Source organism: Carassius carassius, chromosome 11, assembly GCF_963082965.1.
Source record: "Carassius carassius chromosome 11, fCarCar2.1, whole genome shotgun sequence".
Classification (NCBI taxonomy): domain Eukaryota; kingdom Metazoa; phylum Chordata; class Actinopteri; order Cypriniformes; family Cyprinidae; genus Carassius; species Carassius carassius.
Window position 1 is genome coordinate 25,381,196 of NC_081765.1, and position 13,235 is coordinate 25,394,430.

A 13,235-nucleotide genomic window follows, 5' to 3' on the forward strand; every position below is an offset into this window, starting at 1 on the left:
CATGCTTTGTCAGTTTTTATTTGATTCACACTTAGCCAACAAAAATATTGCCAATGTTTAGTTATGCAACTAGTAGGGCTGGGTGATATATATCTAACGATATGATCATGCACATTTAGTCAGTAAATCCGGTTCCGTGATTAGCACTAAATCGCCATCACCTGCTTTCAAATGGAGCGGCATTTAATAGACAGAGCCTAAATCACTGACAAGCTACGCAATATCGCCTTCATTATTGAAGGTGATTCATCTGCGATAATGAACGCGATATTGCATAGCTTGTCAGTGATCTACGGTTCTTTCTATTAAGTGCCACTCCATTTGAAAGCAGGTGATGGCGATTTAGCTCTAATCATGGAACCAGATTTATTGACTAGATGCGCATGATCATATCATTAGATATTTTTCCCAGCCCTAGCAACTAGCTATTTTCTGTAGTATGACACCTGTAGCTATTTTCAAAATAGTATAGCTTGACCAGCAAGCAGTCATTTTTCCAGTTGCTGCACTTTCTTTCATATATAGGGCTGGTTAAATAAGATTCATGTTACCTGAATCAATTTATCTTAGAACAAAACAAACTTAGTGAATATTTCTGTGAATTGATTCATTTTAATAAATGACTCACTGATACAACAATTCAAAGAATAATTTGAGTCCATGCACAGAATTCTTCTTTTTTTTACATCCAAATACCAATTTAAATGCTGGATTATTTGCAATTACATAAAATAATTTTTTGTATTTTTATTTTGTATAAATGTATCTTTTAGAACACTGCAGTTTTCTACATTTTGGTAGTAGCTTGTAGTATAGCAATCTACTTTTAAAAGAGGGTTGAACTGTTTTGGAACAGTGTTGTAAATAAACTTAACCACTGATTTCAAGTTGTGTCCTCTTTTGGAAGGCCAAACAAAGTAGTTTTGCTTCCACAATGAAACACAGTGTCTCTACAACTTGGTACCGGCGGCAACAGCAAGAATAAAAGTTACACCTTCTCTCTTTGCGTGAACATTTGGGCGGTGTTAAACAAATCTTCCCACACAGTGACGTAGACATGCGGGGGCGTGTTTGAATGAGCCATTTTAGAAGGGTGTGGTTGACTCTTAACTTTGATAAAGAATATCTATTTGGATTTGAGACTTTAGTCTTTGCAACTTTACAAATCTTCTTTATGCACCAAGAGCTTGTAACACTCCAAAGAGAAAGGAAATATTGAAATCGCATCATATGAACCTTTTAATGATTTGATATTGCCACTGAGAAATGGTTTTACACTTACAGCTGTCTCTGCATATTATGGTGGGAAAGGAAAAAATATGTACTGTGAGAGACATCAGTGCTTACCTTGAATAGAGATGAAGGGGTGCTCTAGGCGGGTACACTCCGGCCTTGTGTGGGGTGCTGGGGTGGGGGAGGGTTCTGTGGGGAGAGGGGGCCTCTGGGATAGTATAGCAGGAAACGGAAGAGTGATGAAACAGAGGATAAGGCCGGGCACAGCCAGGGAAGCCACGGCCCGTGGCAACACTGTCATGGTGACGGAGGCCGACCTCTCCTCTAGCTGCCAAGGTGGGCCTCTGGAATGCACCTGTTGAGACTGAAGAAAAAGATTCATGGTACTTTTCTAAGTTAATTTCCTGACATTTCTTTGAGGTTTACATTTTTTGCAGCCAACACACATCTCTACCATCATAGGAGGCAATATTGTACCTCTTTATGATTATGTCAAAGTTTTGTTGAGAGAAGGTGGAAGAAAGTAAAGAAAAAAATTACTACAGTATTTGTCTTTGACTCTAGTTTAAATGTGCATAATCCGAAAGTTGCAAAAGAGTCACACCAAAAATAAAGTTCATTTTCTAATTGTTTTGGATTATCTATAAAGTTTATCTGATAACTTAAAACAAAAAGACATTATAGTCAAAAATAGGCATAACTTGTTATATCACAAACAGATACCTTAGGCATTAGAGAAATACATACGAGAATAAAACCAAATTATGAGTAAGCCTGAGAAAAAAAGATATGTTTTAATTGATGCTTTAAAAACAGTTAATGTAGGGGAAGCTCTAATCCTTAGGGGTTGTGTGTTCCAAAGTTTTGGAGCACAGACTGAAAAAAAAATCGAAAGACAAGATTTTGGGACATTTAGTAGCAGTGATATCTGAGGAGAATAAAAACTTAAAAGTTCTGATATATTAGTAGGGAAAAGTCCCTGTAGAGCTTTAAACACATCCAAATCTTCACCATTTCACTGGGTGCCAATGGAGAGATGCCTGGATAGTTGAAATATGTTCCTTCTTTTTTTCCCAGACAGAAAGTGAACAGCAGCAGATTTTGGACAATCTGTAATTGTGAGAGTGATGACATACTGATTCCAGAATAAAATTCTAACCCTAACCCGTTACAGTAATCAAGCCTTGAGGAGATAACACTTTGGAGTGTTACAAGCGTTAATAACGGTCTCCAAATCCCTAAAAATAAGAAGGGACTTTAACTTTCGAAGGTGCTTTAGCTGGAAAAAGCTGGCCCTAACCACCAAATTTATTTGTTTGTCATACTTCAGATGGGAATCAAAAATGACCCCCGGATTTTTAACACAGGCGTGACTGTTCAGCTGAAGATGCCCCAAGAGAACACTGTATTTGTCAAACAGGATAACCTCTGTCTTTTTTTTTTTTTAATTCAACTGAAGAAAATGTTTATCCATCCATTTTTTAATCCTTTAAAAATGCTAGCAGAGAAGAAACAAAATCGGTGCCAACACTGATCAATGAAATAATTTTACTGTAGGCATTTTCGTAGTTCAAACAAAAGGTCACTGGTCCAGTTTGTGTCTGCCAAATACATAAATTACAATGTAAATATATTACAAGCATTTTAATGTAACAATGGCAAATGAGATGCATCAAACATGTCTTAATTCAAATTAAATACATTGACTTAATTTTAAATAAAATATATTTGTAAAACATATTTACTCAAAATATATATATAAAAAACAGAATACAGAAAATAGAAAAAAATATATTTTTTTTTCTTTATTTTTATTTTTTCCTGAAAAGGGTCAAATATTCTCATTTTTTGGGGGGTTGGCTGATTACTGCATATTCTAACTTCCAATAGTCAAAAATTTCCCCAGCAGAATTACACCACAAAAAGTAATTTAGTATGAGTAATTTAGAAGTTGTGCTGTTCCAGAGTGTGTATTAGCACCTGTGGCATTGTAAAATCCTTCTAAACATGCTAACATTTTGTAAAGAGTGGCTGAAGTGTATTTTTGACAAAGTCCCTGATCTTTTCGGTCCAGCCTGAACAGTTTGTGCAGCACAGTTCAGCCTTGAATGTTTAGTCATTCAGTCACAATGCAATGCAGGCTTTGCAAGGCGACTGAATGATAGTTGAAAATCCTAACAAAAACAAGCAGCACTTGAAAAGTAGCAAGCTAGAACTTCAGATTTTGGATCACAACAATTATGATATAGAGGTAAAAAAAATAACTGTGCAATAACTGTGATGGCTGGTGCACTGGGGTAGGAAGCAGGATGGGTGGGTGGTGTTGTTAAAAGTTTCTGGCTGTAAGTAGTGGCCCAGCTTGATCAGCATAAAAGCCCTTAAGCACCCAGGCACTTCTGTCTCCTTCACATGCGGAGGAGTTTTAATATCATGGCTGATCTTATTAGAGGTAAGGCATGACATCTCCATCTCTATTCAGAGCAGCTCCAGTGCATTCATATTATAAGACCCGGCAGTTACCTCAGTCACTGCGCTCAGCTGCCCGTCAATCTCCTTACACACCATGTCATATGCTAACTGCTCAAATCATAATGTGTCACACTTCAGCAAGCAAGCCTACGGACCTAGGAGACCAAGCTTTAATTGAACACCCACATTGCCCTAAGCTGGAATCTAGTATTCTTAAGGAACCCATTACCAAAAATAAGCTCAATTTTTCTTATGGTCACAAATTCATTATAGATGAAAGGTGAATTTAAACAACTTCCATTTATTTCACAACTAATACAATATAATAAAATATAATGCCAGGTTTGGCAGCTCCTGTTAGGGGTAAACACAGAGTGTAGGCTATTTGACATGGAAATAAAATAAAATAAAATATAAATGACATTATACCATAAAAATTTATACTTTACATATATTTGCTATTTATATGTTGATTGTAAAAAAAAAAAAAGATTTAATCTTTACAGCAACTACTGAATGGTCAAAAGAGGCTTTCTTGTAGTTACAGCATCTACCAGCAGGGGCTAACTGGACTCACTAGCAAAACCCCTTGGTTTAAACTACTAAAACTGTGGTAAACGAATTAGGCCATATCAGCACACCAGTATCGCATCTTTGGGCAAGTGTGACCATGGAACACAAAACCTTTCTTAAGTCGCTGGGGGTATATTTTTAGCAATAGCCAAAAAAAAAACATTGTATGGGTTAAAATTATCGATTTTTCTTTTATGCCAAAAATTATTAGGATATTGAGTAAAGATCATGTTCCATGAAGATATTTTGTAAATTTCCTACCATAAATATATCAAAACTTAATTTCTGAGTAGATAATACGATTTGCTAAGAACTTCAACTTCAAAGGTCATTTTTTTTCAGCTATTACTCAGATTTTTTTTGCACCCTCAGATTCCAGATTTTCAAATAGTTGTATCTCGGCCAAATATTGTCCTATCCTAACAAACCATACATCGATGGAAATGTTATTTATTCAGCTTTCAGATGATGTATAAATCTTAATTTTGAAGTAGCCCAGGGTCACAAATGTGGTTGCGCACCACCAACATTAATGCATAAAAACAAATAACAGCCAGAGAGAAACCAGCAACACATCACCAAAATTAATCTTGTGGCACATAATATTATTTGAATGTTTAAAAAACAAGATTGAATTCATCCAATCCTCTGAGATGCACCAGGGGCTAAATTACTGTTTCACCATTGGATGAAGCAATCAATAACAAATTATTAGCTTTGTTATGTTGCAAATTACCATGATGCCTTCTCAATTATCCCTCTTGCAACAGCGGGTAACTAATTAGGCAAATGAAAATGGCAACTGGCTTGCTATACAGTCAACCAACTGCATGAGACAGGATTATTCACAACTCTAACCATCTCTAGATTGAACTAAATTATTGTTGACTTGTGAATGTGCCAGTGCAAAGGCAATGATCTAGAATGCAAACGCTACAGAAAAACACACATCCTTTTACTATCCTGTAGCACTTCAAGACTGCTCATTAGGGTTTATGTAATAAAGTGTGGCTGGGTGGGTGTATTGACGTATGTGAAAGTGTTTTAGCCTAGTTAGTATGCAAGAGAAATGAGAAACAGGCCAGAACCTTTGATGGGAAAATGACTACTTAACCTTATGTTAATATTTCAAATGTATATGCTCAGAAAGAGATAAAGGGGTAATATCATAAATAATCATTCTGGATGAATTCTCCTTAATGTTTTTTTAAATAAAAGAGCTTGATTTATTATGTAGAGCAGTGGTCGACCAATGTAGGCAGATGTCAATGTCTATAGAGCATTTCTAAATAATTAAGACAAAGAGGATATTCCTTAATTAGGATAAAGTATATTTAGTTAAAATTACAAAACATTACATTTACCAGTTTTTAGCATTAACATTTTAAACACTTTAGTCAAAATTCCACCACCCCCCCAAAAAAACCTTATAAAACAGAATTCAATCTCAGAAATATTAACACATTTATTGGATTTGTCACTCACAAATACGTACATACAGTATACTAACGTTCAGAAGTGGTTAAGCGATGAGGAAATATCATAAATAGTTATACTTGATGCATTATCCTTGAATTAAAAAACAGCAACAACAAATAGACTTTGATTTACTATGTAATGCAGATTAGTGGTAAACCATACAGGGTTCACAATGCTGATGATGGTGTCTATACGGTAGATAAATTGTGAATAATTGTATTTAATGAGAGATAGATAATATTCCTCAATAAAGAATAAATATACTGAATTAATATTATCAAAAAAAATGTATTTATCATTTATTAGCTTTTTTTTTTTATCGATATATCGATATCACCTTCTCCACCATGTTGGCAGGATGCCGGCGGCAAAACATGATTGTTTACGTGTGTTGTTAACTCGGTAGTAGAGGTTCTCGCAATTCCGCACTGTTTTACCATGCCTGGAAGTTACTGCTGCGTTAAAAACTGCTCCAGTACCTCACACGATACATATGGGAAACATAGGAACAATGGAATACAGTTTTTTAGGTTACCGGAATGGACACAGCATCAGGACGTCTACATCTTGCAGTCACACATTTAACTACCCTAGCCAACCCAGAACTGGTTTGTCCACTTTTCAGACCCCAACACCAAACACAAAAACCTGTTACAGTATGTGTCATTGGGCTAAAATCAAATTACAACTAAATAACTAAACATACACAGCTTTAGCCTACATCAAAACATGTTGGAAACGTTTGTGTACATTGAACATATCGCTACAATCTAGTGTTTACGAAACAATCGCAGTTAATTATGTTGTCATTTTGGTCAAGAAGTGTTTGCTTGAAACTTCCGGTGATGGTAGGGTGATGGCGGAATGCCACTGAGCGCCTTCAACCCTTCAAACAGCCAAATAACTTTAGATATAAAAATTATGCATTAAAAAGAAACAACGGATAAGGAAGATGACATAATATAAAACCTGCTGGAAAGTCGATTGCCGTTTTTATTGTATTGACGTCGGATTTAAGGACTGCTAATCTACTAACAAACATCACGCTCAAGTGGCCCGCGCTTTTGCGTTTGAACGATGTTGCGTTCAGGCCGTACTCCAACAAAATTTGAAGACATTGTCGAGGCTATTCAGACTGCCGTGAGTGAACAATCGGCTTCTTTTACTGAAACATTGCAAGGAGAAATCCGGAATCTACGAACAGAATTGAAGTCCGACATCTCGGAAGGCATTTCCACACTTCGATCGGAACTGTCGGCTCTCTCTATCAGTCTGAACGTACTGAAAGAACAGACCAAAGAAAATGATACAAAACTTAAGCAGTGTACTTTAGCAATTAACACACTTCAAAAAGAACAAAAAAGCCTCACCGAATCTATTGGAGAGTGCCACAGCCAAATTGAAAAACTCACATTGAGGCTGGTGGACGAGGAGGACTGGGCACGGCAAAAAGATATTCGAATCAGTGGATTGAAGGAAGGAGCAGAAGGCAGTAATGTACTGCAGTTTCTTTCAACTCATCTCCCGCTATGGATACCTGCTCTCAAGGATAGGCCACTGGATTTGGAATATGGACACAGAATATACACTGGAAATCATGCTGGCCATCCACGAACTATGATTTTCAAATGTCTGCGATACAGTATGAGAGTGGCTAAAAGATACTAAAAGAAGCCCAACGGGTGAAACCAATCATGTATGCGGGAAAAGAGCTGCGGTTTTTTTGTGGATTACAGCAAGCACACGGCACTTAGGAGGAAGGCTTTCGGCGACATACGCAACAGGCTGACAAAAGAGGGCATCGCTAACTTTCTACTTCATCCAGCAACTCTTAAGGTAACCATTGGAAAAGAAGTCAGGCTGTTCAAATGTGCAGAGGACGCAGAAAAATTTGCGAACAGCCTCAATCTGGACCACTTATTGGGCTCGGATGATGGGGCAGTTGGGTCAGAGACGATCAGTTCCCTGCCTCAGGATAATAGTGAATCTGCCAATTAGGCTGATCCCTTTTCCTTTTTCTCCTTTGTTTATTAATATTATTTTGGACCTGATGATAAATGATGTTCCAAATGAAGTAATCCGTAGGTTTGAAAGTTAACAAAGATAAGTGGGTTTAATTACTATTTTTAGATTGATGTGGATATATGACCTTGATGTATGAACAGCCTACTTTCTTCCATTAATTTAATAAGCAAGCATAATTGGTGATGTTATTTTTTTTTTTTTTTTTTTTTTCCTCTCTTATTTAAGTTTTGGTGGCTGTAAGAAGGGGAAATAGGTGCTCACAGGAGCACAACTCTGCATCCTCTAACCATGGAAGATAATATAGATAGAGGGATGGGGAGGGGATTGAGTGATCTACTGGGAAGTTGGCCTGGCAAGTATATTGATATTTTACACAGCATTTAATCATAATAAACTCTACCATGCACCATATATCAATCTATGCAGATGATGTGCTTCTCTTTATTAATAAAATCTCGCAGTCGCTTCCCAATGTCAAGAAACTATTTTCAGACTTTAATAGTATCTCAGGTTATAAAATAAACTGGCAAAAATCTGCTCTCCTTCCCCTAAGTAGCTCTGGCGATGATTTAACTCAAATTAGGATCCCAATTGTAAATCAATTTAAATATTTAGGAATTGACATTTTTCCAACTCTAGAATCTACAGTTAGTAAGAACTATATAAGTTTTGGAAAAATTCAAAAAAGATTTAGGGAATTGGATGTTGCCTTTGAGTCCACAGATTGAGTACTGGGATAGTTTAATCACTGGTTTTATCTGGAATAACAAAAGACCAAAGATTAAATTTAAAACTCTTCAGAGAGAAAAATTAGCCGGAGGTTGGGGAGTCCCAAATTTCAAAGTCTATCATTGGTGTTTCGTTTTGCGCACTATAAAATCTTGGCTAGACCCCACAAAATCTGTTTGTTGGCGCTCTCTGGAAGAGAAATTAGTTTATCCGTATAGATAACAAGATCTAATTTATGCAGAAGTTCCTTTAAAACAAGCCAAAATGCATTTCGGGTCTATTATTTTTAATCTTTTATTAATCTGGAAGCTTGCGACTAACAATACTGATTATAAAAAAAAGTGGCATTACCATACTCCAATATTTCATAATCATAATTTATTGCTAGGTGGTCGGACAGTGGCCTACCCAATATGGATGAACAATGGGATTTATCTACTTGGACAGTTATTCAACACTAATGGTCTTCGTACATTTCAAGATTTGAAAGAAAGCTATAATTTACCTGGATTTTCTTTTTTTTATATATTTGCAGCTTCGTTCTGCCTTAAAGGCATATGGAGTACCATGGGAATCTAAACTTCCAAAACATGATTTTACAAATCAACTGTACAACTTAAACAATAAGGGAATTGTTTCCACAATGTACTCTCAAATAATGCAAAGTTCTTTTAAATCAATTACAATTCAAACAACTTGGCAAAATGATTATGGTTTCATTTCCCCTACATTAACTTGGAAAAATATTTGGAATAATCGATCCATTCACTTTAGATTTGTATATAGAACTTATTTAACACCCAGAATCAGACATCTGATTAAGTTAGAGTCATCTCCTCTCTGTCAACTGTGTTCACAGGGTAGTATAGGTACTTTTCTTCATATGTTTTGGGAATGCTCTGAAGTACAGTCCTTTTGGTTACAACTTACTAAATCTTTATCTGAAATTATCAGTAATGAGATTCCTTGTTGCCCCATATTATGCTTGTTAAATGATAATTCTCGGGTTCCGATGTCTGTGCATGAAAAAAAAATGTGGCTTTCGTAGATCCATCTCTGTACCGCCTAAATAATAAATGCTCAAAAATTAAAGGGCTCTGGAATGTTTAGTCGCGGCTCTGTGAAGTTCTGAAGGCGTTGCCCCTTGCAACCGATAGCGTCTCCTACTGTCATGGCCAACCGACTCAGACCCCGCCAAAATCAACCCAAATCGGCACGACTCCTCACTCTCAATCATTTGTAAACGCCAGGAAGAGGAGAAATTAATAAAATACACATTTCCCATAATGCAATTATCATAAACTAGAAAAAGTGCATCCTTTAATTTCGACAGAATCAAGAACATGTTTATCTCCCATTCGGCTAGAGTAACACCAATTTATGAAGAGACATCTATTTAAGGAGGTCATGTACACACTTTTGGCTTGAGATCTGACATTTGTGGCTGGGGATGTATGGTGTGCTTTACTCAGCTGGTTGTTGAAGTGCTGCTGTGATGGGAAAGAGGTCACTCTGAACCAGCTGAATTAAGCCCAAGAGATGGGGCGAATCTGAGCTGTATGCAGGCAGCGTACACTCTTCTGTGTCAGTCGCGCCACAAGGATGAGTTTTCTACGTATGTTTATGCTTTGATTTGAAAGAAATCACTGCTTACTCTAGCATGGCTGATTCGCCAAAACGGTGCTACAGTGATGTGAAGAGAAACAGAGGAGAGGAATTGTTGAATAAAGTTGTTATTTTTGTTTTCTTCGTATACAAAAATTATTCTTGTCACTTCATAATGTTACTTTGGAACCACTGATGGCAGATAAACTATTCTGATGATGCATTTCATAATTTGACAATGTATTTTACTTGCCAATCTATGGGACAGTCACAAGCCTCCCTGTTTTCATCCAAAATATCGTTGAAGATGAACAAAGCTTTTACGTGTTTGGAACGACATGGGGGTAAGTGATTAATAACAAAATGTTTATTTTGGTTTTGAGTATCCCTTTAACAACTTGCATCCCAACATTTAGTCAACAGCTGTGAGCTAATTAGCCCCAATGCAAAATAGCTAAGATGTTAAAGATCTACAATGAGCACCACCTACACATTTACAAATTAAGGCTCAAAACAGCTGGTGGCACTTATAAACTCGCCTTAGAGAGTGGGACGAACTGGCATCGCTGAATGCGGAGTGCTCACCAAAGTGATAGAAGAAAGATCAAGCCAAAGAAAGCACTCAAGACTCTTTCTCTCTGGGATACTTGCAAAATGGCCCATTGCACTTTATGGCTGTCTAGCTACTTTAGAGCGTGGGAAATTAAAATACCCATCTGGGACACTTCGCTAGATTTCACAGGAGTAGTAGACAATCTGAATGGATGGTCAATTATCCGTGGATCGCATGCACTAGGCTTAAGGAACTTCCCTTGATAAGACTAATGAATGCACACACATTGCTTCTGTCAAAAGCACCCAGATCAGCCAGGATAACATGCACACAGCAGGCTACCCAAGCCCCTAGCATATTTCCATGGAAACAGACCCGACTAATGAACACGTTGTTAACGCCGTACAGACAATTGCAAAAGATGGCGCAGGTTTGTTCGCCACTTTACAGGCAAGATAGGCCCCTTGTAAGACAAGAGAGCAGGTATAGCCAAAGAGCAAACACGATCTCTCCTAATGAGCGCCGCTTCTTCATTTAACACCTCATCAAATGACAGTGATGTCAGATGGGGCAATCAAGATCTGTCAGCAAGAGGCAATCACACTGAGCCTGGTGCCTGGATGGAGGCAAATTGTAAGACGTCAAAAGCAGTTTCTCATGTGCCTCCTGGGCTGCCCATCTGACAGAAAGATGAACAACAGAACAAAATCAGCTCTGAGCACACACAGAGTAGTTACGACGAGCTGTTGCTCCAGACCAAACCTATGAAAAACGTATCTATCTATCTATCTATCTATCTATCTATCCATCTATCTATCTGTGCCCAGGATGCTTTCCTACGACCCTTCTCACATATATATATATATATATATATATATATATATATATATATATACAGTACAGTTTGTGGTTACTTGTTTTTTATTGCATATTTTAATGTAAATTACATTGAATTAAATATAATGGCTATTGTTGGTATGGTATTCCCTACCATTAACAACTCTAACGTGCATGTGCACTGACAAATAATTGGATGGCATCAGTCTATGACAGAGAGAATGCAGAATGAAACTGGAAACAATACTTTAAATCATGTAAAATCACTGTGATGCAACATGTCTCTAAGCAGAGCAATAAAAGCGACATATGCTAGTCCATTCCAACATTCCCTTCCGTTGGTCCCAAATAAAATAAAAAATAGGTTTATAAATTAATTTCTTTCCACTCTTCCTCCTGTTGGCAAAGAGCTCCTATTGCACCATATTTTGGCCTGTGAGGGGGTCATAAGCTTGGTTAGCTAGGTCATATCCTTCCAAAAATGAATCAAATAAGTATATATCGATCCCTCCAAAAGTCAAACTTAAAAGGAGAGTCTTCCACATTACATGGACTGTTGGGCTGCCAGCTGTGTTGATCTCTCTGGCTGTAAGTCATACTGCTTTGGCAGCAATAAACCCTCAACCACCCCCGTGCTAAAACCTCTCCTCACAGCACAAGGCCTCTCATAACTTTCTGCACACTCAAAATACAACAAAAATATGGTTTATATAAAAAAAAATAATAATAAACTGTAGTACTGCCTATATATAGTTGAGCCAGAAAAAACTAGCTTAAAAATGCAATGTACATTATGTCATTTGATTGTTTTCTCCTTTTGCTTAGAAATTGAAAGCTTTTGATTGGATAGGCCACATAAAATACATACACATATATTGCATGTACTGTTAATGAATCACATTATGTGACCCTGGCAGTGTTGGGGAGTAACTAGTTACATGTAACGGCGTTACGTAATTTAATTACAAAATAAATGTAACAGTAATCAGTTACAGTTACTAAGAAAAAATGAGTAATTAAATTACAGTTACTTATGAAAATTGTAACGATTACAAAGAGGATTACATTTGAATATTTACACACATCCACATACAGCTTATTTCTTTCCCAAAAAGACATATGGCCCATAATCTCCGAGACGCGGAAAACACATTCGTAGAATCCAGTCATAAAAATGGAATTCAGCCTATAACGCGGACGCAATAAATCAAAAGTAGGTCAGTACACTTGAATCAAAACCCGATATGGACTGATGTCTGTGAATATTAAGCCGCAAAAAGACTATATGAATATGAATCCTGCACGTTCTGCGTGTCTGTGGAAATCAGGCGCTGACTGGACATCGGGAGAACCGGGACTATTCCCGGTGGCCTGGCAGACGATTTGGCCTTCTACTTTAATATTGTTATTGTATAATTGCAGGCCGAATATACTAAAGCGATTATTTCCGAATCCGCCATTCGATAATTAAATCTCTAATAAATCATGGATCGGTTAGTCGTGACTGGCAATGGTTGTTGGGCTCGCGCGCTCTCCGCGCCTCCGCCGAACGGTTTGGATCAGACTCCGAGTAATCAATGCGAGAGAGAGAGACCGGAGTGAATTGTGTAAGCGCACAGCTGGAGCAGAGAAGTGACACTTCTGTTCAGGGTTTCAGGTGCAGGTCAGTTTCATCTGTAAATATGCTAATGTAGTTTTGTCTTTGTTTACTTAGTCAAACAGCAGCAGCACA

General features: G+C 37.3%; 1 protein-coding gene across 1 annotated transcript in view; it reads right to left on the reverse strand.

Annotated features, from left to right (window-relative positions):
• LOC132153084 (semaphorin-5B-like) overlaps positions 1–13,235 on the reverse strand; it is a 153,743-nt gene that overhangs the window by 70,780 nt on the left and 69,728 nt on the right. Inside the window, exon 3 of the mRNA XM_059562268.1 lies at positions 1,348–1,588. Coding sequence (XP_059418251.1) covers positions 1,348–1,534 — 187 coding nt within the window. The 5' untranslated portion in view covers positions 1,535–1,588. The remainder of the gene's footprint in view (positions 1–1,347; positions 1,589–13,235) is intronic.